At 38.3% G+C, this 25,822-nt stretch overlaps 1 protein-coding gene across 1 annotated transcript; it reads left to right on the forward strand.

The window, feature by feature from the left end:
* The first annotated feature begins 18,672 nt into the window (after positions 1-18,672).
* On the forward strand, positions 18,673-20,763 carry Slitrk1 (SLIT and NTRK like family member 1). The gene has a single exon (XM_052190853.1). The coding sequence runs from the start codon at positions 18,673-18,675 to the stop codon at positions 20,761-20,763; it is 2,091 nt and encodes a 696-aa protein (XP_052046813.1).
* Positions 20,764-25,822: the final 5,059 nt, after the last annotated feature.

Genomic DNA, 25,822 nt, shown 5'->3' on the forward strand with positions numbered 1-25,822 from the left:
CCATTTCCTCGTTCCCCCCTCCCCAAAAGTCCCATAAGCCCTCTCCCCTCCCCCTGTTCCCCAATCAACCCCTTCCGCTTCCCTGCCCTGGTATTCCCTACAATGCGTCATGGAGCATCCTTAAACATTCACTAGACTGTGGATGTCCCTGGCTTTTGTATCACTGAAGTGAAAGTCAGTCTTCTACTGCAATCACAGGCTGGCACTTTTCTTTGTTTCATAGCCATAACTCTATACTAATAAGAAAATTAATGTATTTTTCTTTTTTATTTTTTATGTTTTTATTACATTTATTTCTTTTTTTAATATTTTTATTTTCTATATTCTTTGTTTTCATTTCAAATGTTTTACCCTTTCCCAGATCCCCCCTCCCCATATGTCCCATAAACCTTTTTCTCTCCACCCATTCTCCAATTACCTCCCCCCTTTTTCTCTGTCTTTATATTCCCCTCCAACACTAGATCAATCCTTTCCTGGATCAGGACACTCTCCATACTTCTTCATGGGAGTCATTTGTGATGCGATTTGTGCCTTGGGTATTCAGAGCTTCTGGGCTAATTAATATCCACTTATCAGAGACTGCATTCCATGTGTATTCTTTTGTGATCACTTAGGATGATATTTTCCAGGTCAAACCATTTGCCTAAAAATTTTGTGAATTCATTGTTTCTAATAGGTGAGTAATATTCCATTGTATAAATATACCACATTTTCTGTATCCATTCCTCCTTTGAGGGACATCTGGGTTCTTTCCAGCTTCTGGCTATTATAAATAAGGCTGCTATGAACATAATGGAGCATGTGTCTTTATTGCATGCCAGGGAATCCTTTGGGTATATGCCCAGGAGAAGTATAGCAGGGTCCTCCGGAAGTGTCATGTCCAGTTTTCTGAGTAACCGCCAGACTGATTTCCATAGTGGCTGTACCATCTTACAGCCCCACCAGCAGTGGAGGAGTGTTCCTCTTTCTCCACATCCTCACCAACACCTGCTGTCTCCTGAGTTTTTGATCTTAGCCATTCTGACTGGTGTAAGGTGAAATCTCAGGGTTGTTTTGATTTGCATTTCCCTCATGACTAAAGATGTTGAGCACTTCTTAAGGTGCCTCTCAGCTATCCGAATTTCTTCAGGTGAAAATTCTTTGTTTAGATCTGTACCCCATTTTTTAATAGGGTTATTCCCTGGGGTTAACTTCTTGAGTTCTTTGTATATATTGGATATTAGCCCTCTATCAGATGTAGGGTTGGTGAATATCCTTTCCCAATTTGTTGTTGCCGTTTTTGTCCTTTTGACAGTGTCCTTTGCCTTACAGAAACTTTGTAATTTTATGAGATCCCATTTGTCAATTCTTGATCTTAGAGCATAAGCTATTGGTTAAACAGAAGTTAAAAACTAAACATTTCATCTGACTAGGCCAATGCTTTTAATTCATAAAGTCACTAATAATGTCTTAAACATAATTGTATTAATGATAAGTACAATAAAAGGAATAAAAGAAAGCTTATTTTATTTTGTGTTTGCAATGATGATTCTTGTTATTTGAATACAGAAAATGTTGAATTCCTATATCTTTGTGGAAGAAGGGAGTTATGAGTTGACATGAGAAAAAATATTCTAGTCTTCAAATTTATCCTTCTTTATCACTTAATATCCCTCTTTAATTTTCATGTATCCATTTCATGTGGCTTTTAAAATTTTTCCTATGTTTTCCAATATATATTACCTTAAAGTCAGCTTCCTTTTTCTTATCATTTCTGGTGTGTGTGTATATACAAAATTTTATGTGTATTTATAAACAAAATTTATATATATATAATTTTACTTATGTAAATGTTTATAAATTATTTGCATTCCAGCCATTGCCCCTCTCCTACTCCCCCTCCCACAGATCCTTATCTGATTCCTCCTCCCCCTTGCCTCAGAGAGGGTGCCCTTACCTCACACATATTTTCCTTCCCTGGGACCTTAAGTCTCTCAAGGATTAGCCTCTTCTCCCACTGAGGCCAGACCAGGCAGTCCTGTGCTGTATATGTGCCTGTGCCCTCGGACCAGCCACTGTATGCTGCCTGGTTGGTGGCTCATTCTCTGGAAGCTTCCAGGGGTCCAGGTTAGTTTTAAAACCACATACCTATGGACACTTGATCTTTGACAAAGAAGCCAAAAACATACAGTGGAAAGAAGAAAGCATCTTCAATAAGTGATACTCATCTAACTTGCAGTCTGTATGTAGAAGAATGAAAATAGATCCATTCTTATCTCCTTGTACAAAGCTCAAGTTCAAGTAGATCAGGGACAGATGTCAACATAAGACCAGATACACCAAATCTAACAGAAAAGAAGGTGGGAAAAACCACCAAACTCATTAGCACAGGGGAAAATTTTCTGAACAGATCAATTGTTGATCACAGTCTAAGATCAACAATTGATCAATGGGACCTCATGAGACTGAAAAGGCAAAAGACACTGTCAGTAAGACAAATGAGCAACCTAGAGATTGGGAAAATATCTTCACTAACTCCACATCTAATAGAGGGCTAATAAATGAATTACGTAACAAAATCCACAAAAATCAATATGGCTAAAGTCAAAAACTCAAGTGACAACACATGTCGGATAGGATATGGAGAAAGCCAAACACGCTTCCATTGCTAGTGGGATTGCAAACTTGTGGAAATCTTACTCTGGAAATCAATCTGGCAGTTCCTCAGAAAATTGGAAATACTTCTAACTGAAAACCCAGGTATATCACTCCTGAGCATATAGCAAAATGATAACCTACCATACCAAAAGGACACATGCTCCACTATGTTCATACCAGCCTTATTTGTTATAGCCAGAAGCTGGGAAAACCCCAGTTGTCCCTTAATAGTAGAATAGATTAAAAATAATGTGAATCGATTACACAGCAGAGTAATATTTAGTGTCCTTACTTTTTGAGCTTTAAGAGTTCTTTGTTCACTTTTTTTATTGTCCTTTATATGTTGACAATTGTCCTACATTAACTTAAACAAATTGACTTGATTACTTTCTTAGCACAATATGTATTATTTTAAAGTCATGAACCATGGTACTAGATAGATGCTTCATTGGTTAAGAACACTATTGTTCTTGCAGAGGTTCCAGGGTTGGATCACTACAATTAAAAACACCGATTACAGAAATTTAATACTCTCCTCTGACTTCTTAAGGATCCAAACACACATGTGGTACACAGACATAAACTTAGCCAAAACATTTTTAAAATCACAAATTATTAACTTTCTAAAGTAATTTTGAGTGTTCTTCCTGAAGGAGAAGTTATAGAGGAATCACCATCCTTGACCTCAAGCTGTACTACAGGGCAGTAGTAATAAAAATTGAATGGTATTGGAAAAGACAATTTGATCAATGGAATTAAATCTAAGTCCCTGAAATAAACCAACTTTTGGATTCTTGATTTTTTTTTTACAAGGAAGGGAAAAGCATACTATGGGGAGAAAAAGCATCTTCAACAAATGGTGCTGGTTTAACTGGATATCTGCATGTAAAATAATCTATATCTATCACTTTGTACAAAACTCAAAAGTAAATGTGAATCAAAGACTTCAAAGTAAATACAGACATAGTATGTCTAATAGAATATTAACTAGGGATTATCCTTGAACTTAGTAGTACAGGAGGCGACTTCCTGAATTGAACACCAGTGGACCAGACTTTAAAATCAATAATTGATAAAAAAAAAAAGGACCTCATGAAACTGAAAACCTTCTGTAAGTCAAAGAGCAATGTCAATAGAACAAAATGGCAACATACAGATTGGGAAAAGATCTTCACCAAACCTACTGCTGACAGAGGGCTAATATCCAAAATTTATAAAGAACTCAAGAAGTTGGACACCAACAATACAATTACACAAATGACCCAACCAAAAAAAGTGGGGAGGGGGGGGAGTTCAGTGCTAAACAGAATTTTCAACAGAAGAGTCTCAAACAGATGGAAAGCACTTAAGGAAATGTTCAAAGTCCTTAGTCATCAAAAAAAAAAATGAAAATCAAAGCAAATGATGTGGAGTAAAGGGATTACTCTTCATTTCCTTTAGAAATCAAATTGGTTGTTTCTCAGAAAAATGGAAATAGTTTTCAAAACCCAGCTATAACACTTCTGGGCATATACCCAAAAGATTCTCCACCATCCCACAAAGACACTTGTTAAATTATGTTCATAGCAGATTTATTTGTAATACCCAGAAACTGGAAATAGCCTAGATGTCCCTCAACTGAAGAATAGATAAAGAAAATGTGGTACATCTACACAAAGGAGTACTATTCAGCAATGAAAAATAAAGACATCATGAATTTCTGGATCTTGTGAATATCATTCTGAATGAGATAACAAATACATAAAGACATGTACTCATAAGTAGATATTAGCTATAAAATACAGAACTGTCATGCTACACTCCACAGACCCAAAGAAGCTAAATGAGAAGGAAGGCACAAGGGAGAGTGCTTGAATCTCACTTAGAATGAGAACTAAAATAATCAGATGTGTCAGAAGGAGCAAGGAAACATTGTGGGAGAGGGGATGGGAAGAAGGGAGTGATTCTAGATCAGAAGTGGAGAATGACAGAAAAATACACAGATGTCCTGAGGAAAAAATATAAAGCTGTAAGTGGTGGAGGTGAGGTTAGAAGGGGCATCTCAAGGTTACTCCAGATACCTTGGATAGGGTAGGTACCTGAGAATTAATGGGGGGGGGTCACCATAGCTATGACTCATAGCATTCAGAATATGGAACATGAAAAGACCACCTCCAATAGCCAGGCAGAAACCCCAGTGGAGCAGTGGGGACATCAATCTACCCACAAAACTTTCTATTCAAAATGTCTACAAAGAATGCAGACACAGGGGTTATAGGAGAAAAGGAGGGAATACCCAAGCAATAACAAGACCAACTAGAGACCCAACCATGGTCAAGCACCAGTCCCTGAAACTATTAATGATACTGTTATTCCTGCAGACAAGAGCCTAGCATAACTGTCCTCTTAGGTGTTCCACACAGCAATTGACTCACAAGCATGCAGAGACTCACAGTTCAACAGTGATTGGAGCTTGGGGACTCTTAGGGAAGAGCTGAGGGAACGATTACAGCCCATAAGGGATGTAAAGTGAATTAAAATAATAAATAAATAAATAAATAAATAAATAAATAAATAAATAATAAAATGTATTTTGGTTATACTGACCAACTTCTAGGAACTCCACAGGAAGACCAATAGAGTCAACTAATTTGAAACCTTGAGGCTCCCAGTGACTCAACCATCAACCAAATAACATATACTCTGGACCTCAGCCTCCTGCACATATGTAGCAGATATGAAGCTTGTTCTCCATGTGAAATCCAAACCATTGGAGCAGGAGCTATCCAACAGTAGTTTCCTGTCTGTGGTGTATGTTCTGGCTGGGCAGCCTTGTCTGTCCTCAGTGGGAGAGGATGTGTCTAGCCCCTCACAGACGTGATGTGCCAGGGTTGGAGAGTACACATGGGGCCTCCACCCCCATAGATGTGAAGGGGAAGAGATTGAGAGGAGGGTCTGTGGGTGAGGACCCCAGGAGGGGAGGCAGTGAATGGGATGTAAAGGGAATTAAAATAATAAATAAATAAATAAATAAATAAATAAATAAATAAATAAATAAATAAAAAGTGTACTTTGGTTATAGTGGCCAAGATACTACATACGTAATAATCATTCTCATATCACAAAGTGCTATCCAAATCCTTGTTTGGTTATTTAATTGATAATAGAATTATTACAATGTATGAATTTTTAAAGTGCTAAAACAAAATTGCCTATTTTGTGTATTTATTACTAGAAAATGAAGCTGGAAACATTGAATTATTTTGCTCATATTTTAGCTCTAACTTAGGCAAGAAAAAAACATGCTTTTGAAGGAGTCTAGAAGGTACGCAGAATGTCTAGATAGTGCAAAAACCTATAGATTTGGTTTTAAAATCAGAATTTACTGGAACCACATCATAGGCAAGGATTGCTGAAGGTGCTGCTCTTGATCTGATTTTTGACAGAACAAGCAGATTTGGTCAACAGTAGTAACACACACACACACAAACACACACACATACACACACACACACACACCCCTTTGTGACACTTTGTCACCACTGTCCTTGATATCTCATATGGCTGTAACCAGCTATGACCACCAGGCTCTCCAGTTCATCCTTCACCTCATTACGTCTAATTTTCAAATCCAAATGGCTGAGTGTAATTATCTAGCCCAAGTTATATGACATTCCTTAGCACCTGTGAGATCTAGGCAATGAATATTTCATGTTTTTAGCTTTCACAATCATAATACAACTTGCTTAGAAACAAGAATTATAATGTTGGGAAATGACCAGTCCTCAATTGAAGAAAGTTGACCCATAAGAAACCTATATATGAAAGCATTATTCCTGGCCGTGGAACTGTGTTCTTTCCTCTATTCTAGTCACTGTGATGATGCATTTCCACAAGCCAAGAGTTCCCATAATTTTATGAACTGATGTTCCCATGTAAGCAGAAACCATTTCTTTTCTACTCAAATAAACATTTAATTACTCCTTATTTGAATTTTCAAAATATACATCAATTGTCTTTTTTTTAGATTATTTATTTATTTCATGTATGTGAGTACACTGTTGCTGTTTTCAGACACACCAAAAGAGGGCATCAGATCCCATTATAGATGATTGTGAGCCACCATGTGGTTGCTGGCAATTGAACTCAGAACTTCTGGAAGAGCAGAGCCCTCAATCCCCATTTTTGTGATACCAATATAAAAATTAATATGACTATAAAATATTTTAGTAAAGAATTATAATCATGTTTAACCCTTTTATGACCACTTGTGTCTTATTTAATAGTCATAAAAACAGTCGTCTCTGAAAAATGCATTATTCTATCTAACCTACATGAGTATCTGCTTTTGTAAACATATTCTTTGGAAATAAAATACATATTCAAGAACACAAAGAGTGGGAATGTACTCTCTATATTGTGTTTTTATATTTTAGAGTCTTGTACTTAATAAGCAATATGTAATACATCATATGTATCTGTAATATATGAGTGTATATTGAATGTATATGACTATATGTAATTAAAGATCCTGTAATAATACATGAGTTTAACATTTTTCTTATTATTAATCAAATGCACTATACTGTATCAACTTTTGTAGATATAAAAATATGAATTGATAGTCTACAGAATCAAATATATGCATTATCATGCACTGTAATATATTGATTGTGAAGTTCATATATCTTTTAACATAACGTCTACACAAATGATTCATAGGTTAATTCATTTTCCAAAATCGATAGTTTGTGGATTAACTGTGCTCTGAGTTACCCAACACTGTGATAGTCAGTACTCAGTATATCACTGACTCCCATTGTTTAATTCTGAAATATAAATGTACACCATAGTGCCATACATTCAGTATTTGGTGGCCAGCCTGTAGAGTTATTAAGGTTGGTTTAGGTGTTTTGCTAAGAGTTCGTGATGTGAGACCTTAGCTTCTTGTTCCTTTTTTAAATCCTTGACTATCCTATTGCAGATCCAAAAAATTTGGAACTGTAAGTCAAATAAACTCTTTATTATAGAAGTGGCCTTAATCATGGTGACATCCAGTAGAAAAGTAACTAAGACACTTAATACTGCCCCTGTTGTACTGTCACTGATGTACTTAGTTACACTAAATACTGTCACTGTTGTATTTAGACGACATAATACTTTATGTGCCTAGTAATCAACAAAGAGGAGTAGACATTAAGAGATAGAGGGCTGGATTTCTGTCTTCCAAAATGATATCATCTGTTGAAAAGCAAATCCTTCAGACAATATTTCTAAAAGACAGAATTAACATTTTGCCTTTTGGATATATCAAAGATTAATGGGCTAATGTGGTAACTTGGCTAGAGAAGAGTTTAAACCAAAATCATGCCTTTAATGTTCATAATAATATATTAAGTTCTAAAATGTACCCAATAAAGTATTAAAAGCTGTACTGAAGCTGTTTAAGTAAAAGTTATATATCAGAACAGGATTCATAGTAATATAGTGAACAAATATATTTTAAGTAATAATAAACAGTAGTAGTAGATGCTTAGTAAAATATCAAACATGGCAACAGTATTTTTCAAAACATGAATAAAGTTACTTATCAATTTTTTTGACAAATCTGTTAACACCCTTTAGTTGCCAATTCTGTCTCTACAAGTTTGTAATAAGAAAACAATAAAGATCAGAATACCTTAAATAAAAAAGTAGTTTGCAGCTTTATTTAGAAGACTAAAATTTCAGAATGAATTATATATCAAATTTTATGAAATTAAGTGAATTATTTCATGTCATTTCAAGCAATTCAGTTTCTAAGTTATTATAATGAAGAGCATTTATCAATTCCAAATCATTCACAGATGAGTACACAAAAGATATTTTTTTTTAATATTTTTATTCGGTATATTTTTTATTTACATTTCAAATGATTTCCCCTTTCCTAGCCCCCCCCACTCCCAAAAACTCCCGTAAGCCCCCTTCTCTCCCCCTGTCCTCCCACCCACCCCTTCCCACTTCCCCGTTCTGGTTTTGCTGAATACTGCTTCATTGAGTCTTTCCAGAACAAGTGGCCACTCTTCCTTTCTTCTTGTACCTCATTTGATGTGTGGATTATGTTTTGGGTATTCCAGTTTTCTAGGTTAATAACCACTTATTAGTGAGTACAAACCATGGTTCATCTTTTGAGTCTGGGTTACCTCACTTAGTATGATGTTCTCTAGCTCCATCCATTTGCCTAAGAATTTCATGAATTCATTGTTTCTAATGGCTGAATAGTACTCCATTGTGTAGATATACCACATTTTTTGCATCCACTCTTCTGTTGAGGGATACCTGGGTTCTTTCCAGCATCTGGCAATTATAAATAGGGCTGCTATGAACATAGTAGAGCATGTATCCTTATTACGTGGTAGGGAATCCTCTGGGTATATGCCCAGGAGTGCTATAGCAGGATCTTCTGGAAGTGAGGTGCCCAGTTTTCGGAGGAACCGCCAGACTGATTTCCAGAATGGTTTTACCAATTTGCAACCCCACCAGCAGTGGAGGAGTGTTCCTCTTTCTCCGCACCCTCTCCAACACCTGCTGTCTCCTGAATTTTTAATCTTAGCCATTCTGACTGGTGTAAGGTGAAATCTCAGGGTTGTTTTGATTTGCATTTCCCTAATGACCAATGAAGTTGAGCATTTTTTAAGATGCTTCTCTGCCATCCGATGTTCTTCAGGTGAGAATTCTTTGTTTAACTCTGTACCCCATTTTTAATAGGGTTGTTCGGTTTTCTGGAGTCTAACTTCTTGAGTTCTTTATATATATTGGATATTAGCCCTCTATCTGATGTAGGATTGGTGACGATCTTTTCCCAATTTGTTGGTTGCCGATTTGTCCTCTTGATGGTGTCCTTTGCCTTACAGAAACTTTGTAATTTTATGAGGTCCCATTTGTCAATTCTTGCTCTTAGAGCATATGCTATTGGTGTTCTGTTCAGAAACTTTCTCCCTGTACCGATGTCCTCAAAGGTCTTCCCCAGTTTCTTTTCTATTAACTTCAGAGTGTCTGGCTTTATGTGGAGGTCCTTGATCCATTTGGATTTGAGCTTGGTACAAGGAGACAAGGATGGATCAATTCGCATTCTTCTGCATGCTGACCTCCAGTTGAACCAGCACCATTTGTTGAAAAGGCTATCTTTTTTCCATTGGATGTTTTCAGCCTCTTTGACGAGGATCAAGTGGCCGTAGGTGTGTGGGTTCATTTCTGGATCTTCAATCCTGTTCCATTTATCCTCCTGCCTGTCACTGTACCAATACCATGCAGTTTTTAACACTATTGCTCTGTAGTATTGCTTGAGGTCAGGGATACTGATTCCCCCAGCATTTCTTTTGTTGCTGAGAATAGTTTTAGCTATCCTGGGTTTTTTGTTATTCCAGATGAATTTGATAATTACTCTTTCTAACTGTGTGAAGAATTGAGTTGGGATTTTGATGGGTATTGCATTGAATCTGTAGATTACTTTTGGCAAAATGGCCATTTTAACTATATTGATTCTACCGATCCATGAGGATGGGAGGTTTTCCCATTTTTTGAGGTCTTCTTCCATTTCCTTCTTCAGAGTCTTGAAGTTCTTGTCATACAGATCTTTCACATGTTTGTTAAGAGTCACCCCAAGATACTTTATACTATTTGTGGCTATTGTGAAGGGGGTCATTTCCCTAATTTCTTTCTCAGCCTGCTTATCCTTTGAGTATAGGAAGGCCACTGATTTGCTTGAGTTGATTTTATAACCTGCCACTTTGCTGAAGTTGTTTATCAGCTGTAGGAGCTCTCTAGTGGAGTTTTTTGGGTCACTTAGGTAGACTGTCATGTCATCTGCAAATAATGATAGTTTGACTTCTTCCTTTCCACTTTGTATCCCTTTGACCTCCTTATGTTGTCGAATTGCCTGAGCTAGTACCTCAAGTACAATATTGAAAAGACAAGGAGAAAGGGGGCAGCCCTGTCTAGTTCGTGATTTTAGTGGGATTGCTTCAAGTTTCTCTCCATTTAGTTTGATGCTGGCTACCGGTTTGCTGTATATTGCTTTTACTATGTTTAGGTATGGGCCTTGAATTCCTGTTCTTTCCAGGGCTTTAAGCATGAAAGGATGCTGAATTTTGTCAAATGCTTTTTCAGCATCCAATGAAATGACCATGTGGTTTTTTTTCTTTGAGTTTGTTTATGTAGTGGATTGCATTGATGGATTTCCGTATATTGAACCAACCCTGCATTCCCGGGATAAAGCCTACTTTATCATGGTGGATGATCCTTTCGATGTGTTCTTGGATTCGTTTGGCAAGAATTTTATTGAGTATTTTTGCATCGATGTTCATAAGGGAAATTGGTCTGTAGTTCTCTTTCTTTGTTGGATCTTTGTGTGGTTTTGGTATCAGCATAATTGTGGCTTCATAGAAGGAATTGGGGAGTGTTCCTTCTGTTTCTATTTTGTGGAATAATTTGAAGAGTATTGGTGTTAACTCTTCTTTGAAGGTCTGATAGAATTCTGCACTGAAACCATCTGGTCCTGTGCTTTTTTTGGTTGGAAGACTTTCTATGACTCCGTCAATTTCTTTAGGCATTATGGGACTGTTTAGATGATCTATTTGGTCCTGATTTAATTTTGGTATTTGGTATCTGTCAAGGAAATTGTCCATTTCCTCCAGGTTCTCCAGTTGTGTTGAGTACAGGCTCTTGTAGTAGGATCTGATGATTTTTTGGATTTCCTCAGTTTCTGTTGTTATATCTCCCTTTTCATTTCTAAGTTTGTTAATTTGGATACTTTCTCTGTGCCCTTTGGTCAGTCTGGCTAAGGGTTAATCTATCTTGTTGATTTTCTCGAAGAACCAGCTCCTGGTTTTGTTGATTCTTTGTATGGTTCTCTTTGTTTCTACTTGATTGATTTCAGCCCGGAGTTTGATGATTTCCTGCCTTCTACTCCTCCTGGGTGAGATAGCTTCTTTTTGTTCCAGTGCTTTCAGGTGTGTCATTAAGCTGGTAATGTATGCTCTCTCCATTTTCTTTTTGGAGGCACTCAGGGCTATGAGTTTTCCTCTTAGCACTGCTTTCATTGTGTCCCATAGATTTGGGTATGTTGTGTCTTCATTTTCATTGTGTTCTAAAAAGTCTTTAATTTCTTTCTTTATTTCTTCCTTGACCAAGATATCATTGAGTAGAATATTGTTCAATTTCCACGTGTATGTGGGTTTTCTGTTGTTTTTGTTGCTATTGAAGACCACTTTTACTCCATAGTGATCTGATAGGAGGCATGGGATTAGTTCTATCTTCTTATATTTGTTGAGGTCTGTCTTGTGACCAATTATATGGTCGATTTTGGAGAAGGTACCATGAGGCGATGAGAAAAAGGTTTATTCTTTTGCTTTAGGATAGAATGTTCTATATATATCTGTTAAATCTAATTGGTCCAAAGCTTCAATTAATTTCATTATGTCCCTGTTTAGTTTCTGTTTTCCTGATTGGTCCATTGAGGAAAGTGCAGTGTTGAAGTCACCCACAATTATTGTGTTAGGTGCAATGTGTGCTTTGAGCTTTAATAAAGTTTCTTTTACAAATGAGGGTGCCATTGCATTTGGAGCATAGATGTTCAGGATTGAGAGTTCTTCTTGTTGTATTTTTCCTTTGACCAGCAAGAAGTGTCCCTCAGAGTCTCTTTTGATGACTCTGGGTTGAAAGTCAATTTTATCTGATATTAAAATGGCTACTCCAGCTTGTTTCCTGAGACCATTTGCTTGTAAAATTGTCTTCCAGCCTTTTACTCTAAGGTAGTGTTTGTCTTTGACCCTTAGGTGTGTTTCCTGTAAGCAGCAAATGTAGGGTCCTGTTTAAGTATCCAGTCAGTTAGTCTGTGTCTTTTTATTGGGGCATTGAGTCCATTGATGTTAAGAGATATTAAGGAATAGTGATTGTTACTTCCTGTCATTTTTGACGTTATTTTTTAAATTTGATTGGTTAACTTCTTTTGGGTTTGATGAAAGGTTACTATCTTGCTTTTTCCAGGGTGAAGTTTCCCTCCCTGTATTGGTGTTTTCCTCCTATTATCCTTTGTAGGGCTGGGTTTGTGGATAGATATTGGGTAAACTTGGTTTTGTCATGGAATATCTTAGTTTCTCCATCTATGGTGATTGAGAGTTTTGCTGGATATAGTAGTTTTGGCTAGCATTTGTGTTCTCTTAGAGTCTGCATGAGATCAGCCCAGGATCTTCTAGCCTTCATAGTCTCAGGTGAAAAGTCTGCTGTGATTCTGATAGGTCTTCCTTTATATGTTACTTGGCCTTTTTCTCTTACTGCCTTTAATATTCTTTCTTTGTTTAGTACATTTGGTGTTTTGATTATTATGTGATGGGAAGTATTTCTGTTCTGGTCCAGTCTGTTTGGAGTTCTGTAGGCTTCTTGTATATTCATGGGCATCTCTCTCTTTAGGTTAGGGAAGTTTTCTTCCATAATTTTATTGAAGATATTTGCTGGCCCTTTAAGTTGTAAATCTTCACTCTCATCTATGCCTATAATCCTTAGGTTTGGTCTTCTCATTGTGTCCTGGATTTCCTGGATATTTTGGGTTACAAGCTTTTTGCTTTTTGCATTTTCTTTAACTGTTGAGTCCATGGTTTCTATGGTATCTTCAGCGTCTGAGATTCTTTCTTCTATCTCTTGTATTCTGTTGTTGGTATTTGCATCTATGTCCCCTGATTTCTTCCCAAGGCTTTCTATCTCCAAAGTTGTCTCTCTTTGAGTTTTCTTAGTTGTTTCTACTTCTGATTTTAGATCCTGGATTGTTTTGCTTAGCTCCTTCACTTGCTTGTTTGTGCTTTCCTGTAATTCTTTAAGAGATTTTTGTGTTTCCTCTTTCATGACCTCAGCCTGTTGACCAAAGTTCTCCTGTATTTCTTTAAGTGTTTTTTGTGTTTCCTCATTATTGGCTTTTGTATTCTCCTGGATTTCTTTCAATGATTTTTGTGTTTCCCATGCAAGGGCTTCTAACTTTTGATCCATTTTCTCCTGAATTTCTTTAAGTATGTCCTTCATGTGTTCCTGTACCAGCATCATGACCAGTGATTTTAAATCCAAATCTTGTTTTACTGGTGTGATGGGGTATCCAGGACATGCTGGTAAAGGAGAATTGGGTTCAGATGTTGCCATATTGCCTTGATTTCTGTTAGTGAAGTTCCTGCGTCTGCCTTTTGCCATCTAGTTCTCACTGGTGTTAGTTGGTGTTGTCTATGCTAGACTCACCAGTGCAAGCTGCCCCTTCCCAGGTGGCCTCTGGTGCACAGCTTACCTCCTGCACTGCCTGGACACAGGGTGTTGTTGTCCAGGCTGTTCAGACCCCGAAGCAGATACCTGAAGGCTCCTGCTGGGGCCTGCTGAATTCACTGGAGCACACTGACCTCTCCTGCTGGCCGCCAGGAAGCCCCACCTGCCTCTTTCAGGACCTGTAGATGTGGTGCTGCTGCTCAGGCCGATCTGGATCCAGAAGTGGAGAGGTCCGAGGGCTACTGCGAGAGTCCTCAGGACTGAAGCCTAAGCTGGAACTAGCTGTGCTGTGAGCTCCCGGACTGCCTCTGGGCGCACACCAGGTCCCCCACACTTCCTGGGGACCGAGTGCTGTGGCCCAGGCTGTTCAGATCCCAAAGCAGGCGCCCCAAGGCTCCTGCTGGGGCCAGCTGGATTCACCGGAGTACACCGACCTCTCCTGCCACAAAAGATATTTTTAAAGTTTATGTATATATTTGAACCCAGAATCTCTGATTTTACTTCAAATTTTCTTTTCATGTCCAGTTGTTTTTTAAAGTTTTAATTCCCATTTTTATTTGTTATTTGTTGTCATTTATACATGTTTTATTTATATCAGTGTCTGTGCATGTGTGTCCATGCAACTGTATTTGTGTGTGTATGTGTGTCTGTGTTTGTGTCTGTGTGTGTGTGTGTGTGTGTGTGTGCGTGTGTGTGTGTTTTGCATGTAAGATGAGGGCATAACTAACACTTTTTTCATTCTTTACATCACACTGGTCTCACCAGTTGATCTCATATCCTCATTTTGTGGCCAAAATCTTTCGACTATCTATCCATCCCCAAGCATCTCAAAATCAGTTTATTAGCTTTGTCTTTCAAAGTTACATTACATTTTCTTTAGCCAATTACTATTTTTAACTTAATATAAAAATATGGAAAAATTTTATTTTGGAGGGAAATAAAAAATAGATGATGGTGGGTGAAATAATCGCAACATTAATTAAGTAAATAGTAAAACTTCAAAGCATTTGGATGGTTTGGTCATACATAAAATTTCACTTCCATGTTTTTAATAGCGATCAAGAAATTTATCGTGAGCTAACCATGGTGGCACTTGGTAATCCTCGCATTTTATTGGCTAAAATATAAGGAACTTCAGTTTGTTGCTTATTTGTTTTACACAAAGACTTGCCTTAATGTACTACAAATGCCAGAAACCCTTCCTCCTCATGGAGAACCCTGCCTCAAAAATCTAACAAACTAAATATTTTTATTTACTATTAAAAAATTAAGATTTTTGATATAATTTATTTTCAAAGATACATTTGTATTTTTCTATACTTTGTTTTGTAAAGAATATTTATCCTAAGTAGTTTAACCTTCATATATTCTTACTAAATTTAATTATCTGTCATACTCGCCGTAACCATATCCATCTCTGAGAGTATAAGGTAATTTACTATTTACAAAGGATTGAATTCCATAATATGGAATTCAATCTCATAAAATATCAAAATCAGAAGCTCTGGTTGCAATCTTTCCAATGTAAGCAGTGATTTGAGAAGCAACAAGTCAGAAAGAACCTTAGGAAGGGTACAATATTAATAGCATTATCAATACTAGTAGGTTATCTAAATTTTGTTCATTTTAATAAAGTTAAATTTGTTCTTTGGGTCTCTTCACATAAAGGACTATTTGCTAAGTCAAATTAGAATGTAAGTCCTTGGCAAGGGTGTGATATTATGTGACCACAATAAACCACAATGACCACAATGAACGTTGCTTCTTCTAAATAGACAGCCTGTTGGTTTGGTTGTGGTTGTGGTTGTTGTTCAGTGGCTTGCCCATTTCTGTCAATCACATACTGGACCTTATATTTTCCTGGTGGCTTCTGGGAGAAAGATGGTTTAGATTTCAGTTCCACTATTGATATTGAAACGGAAAAGTTTTTGTTCCATTTATCTACTCTGGTCTAGAATTCTCAGTTGCACTGCATTTCCTAGGTCAATTGTGTGATTGGTAGGAGGCAGTTTCTTGCTTCCCCACACTAATTTATGCCTTTCCACACTAATTTAGTAATATAAAGGAGAAATGGGAAACACCAAGAAAGAGTGCCCTTCCCCACACAGACACAGACACATACTTACAAATAAATGTAAGAATTAAGGGCTCATCTCTACTTTTCCTCTAACCAAATTTTCTCAAGAGCCCACCAATTTACCTACACAAGACACATGAATTTCTTCCCACTTAACGAACGAGCTAGCTTCCAGATGATTCATCATTAAACCTTTTAAGCACACCTTCAGCATAGCTAACCTTGGACATGTCCCCAGTACTGGTTTGCTTACAACTTTTCATTCCTTCGTCTTCCCAAGTTGCAAACTTGTTTGCCCATTTGATGTTTTACAAATTATTGGCAAGTATGTACAGTCATTAATGTTGACACAATTGAAAGAAAAATGTTATTAAGTCACCTTTGCTTCAGCGAAAGGAAAAATGGTAGCTCAGGCCTTTAGTCCTTTAATCCCAACACTCAGGAGGCAGAGACAGGCAGGTCTCTGAGTTCAAGTCCAATCTGTACAGAGAAATCCCAGAACAGCCAGGGATACACAGAGAAAGCTAGTCTAAAAACTAAGTAAATTAATTAATTAAAGAAAAAGAAAAAGCATTTTTTGTAACTTTTTGAAATGGAAAAAAAATGTCACCTCAAATAGAAATCTGTAAAACTGACTACCATGAAAAACCTGAATTTTAAAAAAATATGAAGGTACCGCATTTTATGAGTTTTAGGTCTGGGTAACTTGAAGATCCTCTCCTTGGGAAACCTCTAAGCATTTGTCTCCCAAGCCTCTTTGAACCTGAGTGAGCTGGAGAGGAGATGCAGGTACCCAGACTTACAGACTAAGATTTCAACTCTTTCCTCTCAGAATGCAACTTGTTACTTACTTACATGTATTTTAAATTCCTAAGATCTGATATAGAAACATTGTCCAGATGTGTGTGTGTGTGTGTGTGTGTGTGTGTGTGTGTGTGTGCCTGTGACAGCATGCATGTATGATGGCTTAGTACCTGTTTATCAAACTGTTTATAAAAGCCTCCACAATCTGGGAATTTCACTTCATCCCCTTCCCTCATTTTCTGAATGTCATGGTAAGCTTTCTAGACTGAAATCAAAGAACTTAAACATTCATTGTGTTTTCATCCTGCAGACTTAAATAACATTCAAGAAATGCCATAAGAAAACCTAACTTTATTACCAAATTGAATAAAATTCTATAAAAACTTTAAAATGGAAAAATATATCCCTCAGATGTATACCTGGAAACAAACATTCTCTTCCAAATTGTGATATTATGTAATATATATATATATATATATATATATATATATATATATATTCAGAATAGCCACTTTCAGTGTGCAAAAATAAAATAGAAATTCCAAAGGCATCAAACTATATAAAACGCTGTACCGCAGAGAAGGCAGAAACACATTTAAAGCACCGATGAAAATGGCGTGCAATATAATTACCTCAAATTGCTGTTCGCTTGACACCCTGACACTAATTTTATTCAAGCCATTGGGAAATAAATGTTTTAAAAGCCGTACTTTCGGAACGTTAGAGCTCGCGGGGGCTGTGAGATCTTTAAGGAAAGGAAAGGGTAAAGTTTCTAGCACGCCAAAAGAATTAAATAATCAATTTAAAATAAGCTTCTATGTAGATCGACAGCCTTTAATACCCACGTTTTTAACGCTTGCCCTATACGTGGATTGTTTTTTTTCTTTCTTTCAGCATTCCCTCACCAGATGGATTTTTGCTACTGCAGATCAGCAGAGGGTGTCAGATCTTTCAGAGTGCACCAGGCTGGAACCAGCAGAGCCTCTTAGCAACTCCCCCCTCCTCCCCTTTCTCGCGCTCTCTTCCTCCCTCAGACAACTCGCTCCCCCTCTCTCCTCCCCCCTCCACGTAATTCCGAAAGAGCAGAAGAAAGAGAAGGAGAACAAGCAAAGAAGAGCTAGTAAGCGCCGGCCGGAGCACAGAAAAAAGGGCTGAAGACGACCAAAGGGTAGAAAAAGAACAGGATGGACATGCACAAAACGCAGTGATTGCGGAAATTTTCCAGCGCCATTGGCTGGGCAGTGTGTCTTTTGGGCGGGCGTGATTTCAGCACCGGGGGCACTGGACAGCACCTCGGGGGTACTTCTGGGCAACCTGCAACCGAGACAAGAACTCCACCAGCTGCCTGGACCACGGAAGCCGCGGAAAGCCCTGCTTTGTATCAGAGAGGCAAGGTCAGTCCGACGCACAGCCATCACAGGCAGTGCGCCTGTACTACGCTGCAAACCTGCTTGTTTCTAACATGCACTTGCTTCTAATTGCTAATTGTTCCCTTCCTGGTTAGTGAGAACCTCTAAACATGATTCTGTAAGGGTGCGTTTCCTTTTAATTTTACAGGTATATATTTAACTTATTTTGGTTATTTTTAAAGGGTTGAGGGGGAGTAGTTTGCTTTTTCTCTCTCTTTCCTCTACTTTCCACCCCCCCTCCTTTCTGCTTGCCTTGCACTATGTGCCTGGATAGTTTGTGGATATAATTATTGACTGGCGTCTGGGCTATTGCAGTACGGGGGGGTTAGGGAGGAAGGAATCCACCCCCACCCCCCCAAACCATTCTTTTCTCTTTCTCTGGGATCGGACATTGGAGCACTAAATGAACTTGAATTGTGTCTGTGGCGAGCAGGATGGTTGCTGTTACTTTGTGATGAGATCTGGGATGAATTGCTCGCTTTAAAAATGCTGCTTTGGATTCTGTTGCTGGAGACGTCTCTTTGTTTTGCCGCTGGAAACGTTACAGGGGACGTTTGTAAAGAGAAGATCTGTTCTTGCAATGAGATAGAAGGGGACTTACACGTAGACTGTGAAAAAAAGGGCTTCACAAGTCTGCAGCGCTTCACCGCCCCGACTTCCCAGTTTTACCATTTATTTCTGCATGGCAATTCCCTCACTCGACTTTTCCCTAATGAGTTCGCTAACTTTTATAATGCGGTTAGTTTGCATATGGAAAACAATGGCTTGCATGAAATCGTCCCGGGGGCATTTCTGGGGCTGCAGCTGGTGAAGCGGCTGCATATCAACAACAACAAGATCAAGTCTTTTCGAAAGCAGACTTTTTTGGGGCTGGACGATCTGGAATACCTCCAGGCTGATTTTAATTTATTACGGGATATAGACCCGGGGGCCTTCCAGGACTTGAACAAGTTGGAAGTCCTCATTTTAAACGACAATCTCATCAGCACCCTACCTGCTAACGTATTCCAGTATGTGCCCATCACCCACCTCGACCTCCGAGGAAACAGGCTGAAAACACTGCCCTATGAAGAGGTCTTGGAGCAGATCCCTGGCATTGCTGAGATTCTGCTAGAGGATAACCCTTGGGACTGCACCTGTGATCTACTCTCCCTGAAGGAATGGCTGGAGAACATTCCCAAAAACGCCCTAATCGGCCGAGTGGTCTGCGAAGCCCCCACCAGGCTCCAGGGTAAAGACCTCAATGAAACCACGGAACAAGACCTGTGTCCTTTAAAAAACAGAGTGGATTCTAGTCTCCCAGCTCCTCCTGCCCAGGAAGAGACCTTCGCTCCTGGCCCTCTGCCAACTCCTTTCAAGACAAATGTGCAGGACGAGCATGCTACCCCAGGGGCTGTTCCAAATGGAGGTACAAAGATCCCGGGCAATTGGCAGCTCAAAATCAAACCCACGCCACCGATAGCAAGTGGGAGCGCCAGAAACAAACCCCCAGTGCATGGCTTGCCCTGCCCCGGGGGCTGCAGCTGTGACCACATCCCAGGCTCGGGCTTAAAGATGAACTGTAACAACCGGAACGTGAGCAGCTTGGCTGATTTGAAGCCTAAGCTTTCCAATGTGCAGGAGCTTTTCCTTCGAGATAACAAGATCCACAGCATCCGAAAATCACACTTTGTGGATTACAAGAACCTCATTCTATTGGATCTGGGCAACAACAACATCGCAAACATAGAGAACAACACTTTCAAGAACCTTGTGGACCTCAGGTGGCTGTACATGGATAGTAACTACCTGGACACTCTGTCCCGGGAGAAATTTGCTGGGCTGCAGAACCTGGAGTATCTGAACGTGGAGTACAACGCGATTCAGCTCATTCTCCCCGGGACTTTCAATGCCATGCCCAAACTGAGGATTCTTATTCTCAACAACAACTTGCTGAGGTCCCTACCCGTGGACGTTTTTGCTGGGGTCTCCCTGTCTAAGCTCAGCCTGCACAATAATTACTTCATGTACCTCCCAGTGGCCGGGGTGCTGGACCAGTTAACCTCCATCATCCAGATAGACCTGCATGGCAACCCCTGGGAGTGCTCCTGCACCATTGTGCCTTTCAAGCAATGGGCAGAACGCCTGGGCTCCGAGGTGCTGATGAGCGACCTCAAGTGTGAGACACCGGTGAACTTCTTTAGGAAGGATTTCATGCTGCTCTCCAATGACGAGATCTGCCCCCAGCTGTATGCGAGGATCTCGCCCACGTTAACTTCGCACAGTAAAAACAGCACTGGGTTGGCGGAGACCGGGACACACTCCAACTCCTACCTAGACACCAGCAGGGTGTCCATCTCGGTGTTGGTCCCGGGACTGCTGCTGGTGTTCGTCACCTCCGCCTTCACCGTAGTGGGCATGCTCGTGTTTATCCTGAGGAACCGAAAGCGGTCCAAGAGAAGGGATGCCAATTCCTCTGCGTCCGAAATTAATTCCCTACAGACAGTCTGTGACTCTTCCTACTGGCACAATGGGCCTTACAATGCAGACGGGTCCCATAGGGTGTATGATTGCGGCTCTCACTCACTCTCAGACTAAGCCCCCGACCCTGAAGGGGGAGAAGTGCAGGAGGATGGACGATCCATCCTCCCCTGCCGCCTGCATCGCGGAGGGAGCAGAACATTGACCCAGATCTGGCGTGTCAGAAGCACCGATGGACATGAGTAAATAAATAACTGTGAACTCACTCAACTAAGAGGCTCTGGTCCTTAAGCTCCCATCTGAAAACAAAGAGCAGACTGTGGAGCTGCTAGTGCACGGAGCTAGCTCTTTGCTCTGAGCTCCTTTTGACTCAAAGCCCAGTATGGGGCCTGCCAGAAGAATTGAGCCCCTTGCTCTGAGCCAAAGGTCCCCTGGGGCTGGCTGCAGTGGCTCTATACATATATACATATATCACATCTATATAGAGAAATAGATATCTATTTTTCCCCTGTGGATAGCCCGAAGATGGCTCCCTGATGGTTATGCAGGGATGGGCAGTTGCACGAAAGGCATGAATGTATTGTAAATAAAGAACTTTGACTCCCGACAAGAACATAAACAACAAACAGTGCTGCATGGCTCGCATGGAATCCACAAGCTCCAGGGACTATGACCCCCTCCCCCAACCCCACCGCCCCACTGCGCCTGGAGACGCCGTCACAGCACCTCTCCTCTTCCCTGATAAGTCCCATCGTATCAAACTTTCTATAAACAAAATACAGTATAATCAGAAAGTGCCATTTCGCCCTTATTGTGATTGGTAGGCAGTTCAGAGCGTATGTTTACTGTGAAAAAAAATGTAAAGGTTTATTTAAGACATTTGCATGGCCAATCCTCAGTCCATTTTATGAGTTAACAATGTATTTTGTTGAGCAAAGTTTTTAAGGGTTGTTTTGGGTTCTTTTCTTTTGATGGTGATGTTTGATTTTATTTTAGTTTCTGAGGGGGAATATTTTTCTATACATATCCAATAATGCCTTCCATCTGAATGTAAAATAAGTACCCATGATTTCTATTATAGTACCAGTGTAATTATTTAAGAAAAAAAGATTCTGGGGCAGTTAAGCATGACCAATTAATGTCACTCTCTAGTGCTTAGGCTGCGATCCTATGGTAGCAATTGTGTGCTGGTAAAAATCTTACTTATAAAGTAGGAACAAAGAACCGAGGAAGCACGTGAAACTTACTAATTCTATTCGAGGATTTTATAATGGCATATTTTTTCAGTATTAAAGTGAAAATGTTTTCAAATCTGGGTCCTTACATTTTTCCAGCTTCCTATTTGGATTTATTGTGGAAGGGAGGGGGAGGGGCACGGCTGGGGGGTGGGTGCCTTCTGGAGCTACAGAAAGGCTCTCTCCTTAATCACCTTAGAGTTTAATCATTCACTAGCTTTTCTCACAGACTCCCATCCAACACCCACCCCCCAACACCCTTGACTTGACTGCTTTTCCACTACCCATAAAGTACAGTCTTACCCAAACAACTCTGCCCTCCCCTTGCCCTCTCCTAATGCGGCAGCGAATCCCTTTATTAATACTGGAAATCCCTCGCTGATGTTTTTGTGGTGCTGCCCACACTGCAGATCTATTGGAGATGTTAGGATAGATTTGATTTAATTGACTCTGTCTAGATCGGTCTCATTAAACAGAGGGAGATTTCATTGGTCAGCATTCCTTCATGAAAGACAGCCTTAATGACTGGTGTTTGAGATGCTGCTGGCATTTTGAATTCAACATCTGCTGAAAACGGTAAAACTAATTAGTGGCCACCCACCCTCCGCCCCAGCAACTACATATTGAAAATTGTTAAAGTACTCATCTTTATGGAAATCAATCATTATCTAAAAAAAAAAAGTGTTTCACTCTTATCATACCAATTTCTGGTTATGGTCCAGTAATTACCAAGGGAAAGCAGTGAACTATTTGAATTTTACCAACCAATGTAACGCTGGTCTGAATCAGATGCTCTGGGGGATTCTAAGCAACTCTATTTCATCAACAGTTAGGTTACAAACCATACATATTGATGGGGTTTGCATTCCACCACACATACACTGTTGAGAAGTGTGTCAAAGACAGGAGACCACAGACTGAAACTGCAGAATTAAAAGCCAGCTCAGTAAAAGGCCCCAGGAGCAGGTGTAACTAGATTGCGAATTAGAATTCATACTCTAAAACGAACAGTGATGTTGTGGAGTGTGTATTATTTATCTTAACATTTTTAAAATAAAATTTTTATTATACACAGTGACTGTTCCTAACGGCATCCATTACCTTTTTTATTCTTGATTCTTTTGTTTGTGGACTGCATTTCATAATGATAAAATGGAAAATGATTGTCCTCTGGCAATTGATCTTGGTTTACTTTTCATTTATTTTTTATATGAAAGCTGTAACATTTTTATGGAAAGAAAAACTGTATTTTTGCTAAACACCTAACAGATTCCTTCATGGTGGAAAAAAATGAAGAAGGAGATGGGTCATCTCTCTTCTGATGTTAAGAAAGAAAAAAAAAAGAAAAATACAAGGCAGATTTAGAACTGTCTCCCATGAAAGGTTGCATTTATTGAGAAATATCTACTGAAGTTTTAAAGTTGATCAATAATTAGGGAAGGTCAAGAAGAGGAACATGTCACAGAAACAGTACACAGTGAAACATGTTTCTCTTTAAACCTATGTAAAATTAAGTTAAAGCAGCCAAATTATCAGAATATGCTTTTAATGAATTTTTGGAGTCTTTTGTTGCCAAATATGCTGGTTAAACACTCATTTAAGTTTCAAAACCACAGGGTGACTTTCTAAAATATTGCTATTTCCATTATACAGATGAGACCACTGAGTGCACAGGAAATTAAATCATTTATGGTAAAACATAGGATGCCATTTAATGCAATTTCCTTCATACTTCAAAACCTCATTTTATATGGAACATTCATCATACCAACATCATAAAATTTATTTAAATGCAAAGCTATAAACTTGCTACTATAAAACAGATTGGGAATGAGCTTGCAACTTCCAAATTATAATCTTGATGGCCCTTTATCTTTTTTAGCGTTTCTACCACAAAAGTACCTTTTCTCCAGTTTGTTGGAACTAAATTTATTCTTCTCCTTAGAATAAAAAAAAAAACATAAAAAAAGATGAGTGCATCATAGGATATATATTTATACCACTGAATACTTATTATACTTAGATTAACTCCAATCTTATCAAACCTGCCAGTATCTTAATAATTACTGCTATACATGAAAACCTATAGAGAAACAATGTTCTATGTTTTTATACAGACAATAATTTATGATGAGTAACTATGAGTAAGTGTGCTTTATTGACTTTAATAGAGCATCACTACCACAATTTAATTTATATAGATATGTTTAGTATATATTTTTATGGTACTACATATAAGTAACATAACATAATAGACATGATATCTCATATATATTTTGTTGGAAGTGCTTTCTATCTTTGCTGTCTCTTTACACAAAATGCTCATGAGTGCAATTTTCACATGCATAGTGTAAATATCCTGTGTCTAGTCACATCATATGTTAACTCATCATGATGAGTTAACATGATGACTCATTAATGAGCTTTTGATTGTGACAAATGGGAAGGAAGAGAAAACCAGCCAGAATATCTTACATGGATACATTGTTTTAAAGAAAATTTAGGTTACTCTGTTTGCTGCTGTAGTTAGGAGCATTGTAGAAGTTAAACTGTTTCCATTGATATTAATGCTTCATATGTTTGCATGTTTATACAAAGAGAAGCTGGGATAACTTTTAACATTAACACAATACAGGTTCTTTTTCTGACTATTTGTACTAGGTATAATTAGAAATGTCACCAATGTCAGGAAGTGCTAAGTTTATATTCGTCATTATAAAGACAATATGTTAAATTGGCTCTAAGATTTTCATAAACCTTAGTAGAGAGAAAGAGGAGGTGGGAATGGAAATTTGAAAGGGTGAATGTAGAAGTGTCTGTTGTCATAGGATTGTGGAATATTGACTATAGTGGCTTCTATTTCAGTGCTCCTGATCACTACTTTATAGATATTTTTATTTGAAGTGTTTACTTGAAGTAAATGATGATATTAGCTATGCTAATGATTTAGTTTCAGCATTAATTGATATTGGTTTATCTTTATTTTGTTTTGGTTTTTTTTCAAAGTTTAATCTACTATATTTCTAAGGCTAGATTCAATATGATATCAATACATTTAAGAAAAGCATATCCAAATATTTAATATAAAGTTTACTGTAAATATTTGAACAAAAGAGAGCTAAATTAATCACATTTTATGCCTTTTTAAAAAAACCTGTATCCTTGCTAAACGCTATATTCAAATATTCATGCAGGACAAGATATTTTCTTGTTGGTACTGAAACTTGATGCAATACCATTAAATTGATTCTATGATAGCACCAACTATAGGCCTAGAAATGCAGAAACATAAAAAGTTGTATCAACCCTACTCGATGGTATCAAAATTTGATTGTATTTTAGAAACAAAATTAGAAAAATTAAGGTAATGATGACTTAATTAAATTTTCAAAATTTATACTTTTTAGATGAAATGGGCCTCTGAAGACATCATCTTGGAATTTCTTTAAATCTTTAAAGCTCAGTCAAGAGCAAAATTTTCACTGCAGTAGACCAACAGTTTGAGTTTACTGGTTTAGACTTTCATTTCTTTTATTGCATCTACTTTTAAAATAGATTGATCAGACTATATACTGACATGAAACTGAATTTCATTTTTGCTTTATACAAAATTTGCTGGGAAATTATTGAAGAGTTTCAAATGTGTTTACTTGTTAAACATGAGCAACCAGTTGGCAATTTTGTCTGTGTACTTGCTATGTAAACAGCATGGAATCCTTTGCTGTCACACAAGATTAGTTCCCAGACCTCCCAAAGATAACAAAATATGCAGATCCTCAAGTCTTCGATAAAATGGTAAAAGTTTTTAATAGAATATACACTTATTTCCCACAGAGTTACCCGGATATTATGTTTACCATCCAATACAATGTACATAGTCTATAAATAACTATCAATATTTGTTGTTTTGTAAGCCACAACAAAACAGTCTGCATGTGTTT

Source organism: Apodemus sylvaticus, chromosome 8, assembly GCF_947179515.1.
Source record: "Apodemus sylvaticus chromosome 8, mApoSyl1.1, whole genome shotgun sequence".
NCBI lineage: Eukaryota > Metazoa > Chordata > Mammalia > Rodentia > Muridae > Apodemus > Apodemus sylvaticus.

Bases quoted from the DNA above. Each gene is read 5' to 3' on its own strand.
- Slitrk1 (XM_052190853.1), top strand. From the start codon at position 18,673: ATGCTGCTTTGGATTCTGTTGCTGGAGACGTCTCTTTGTTTTGCCGCT.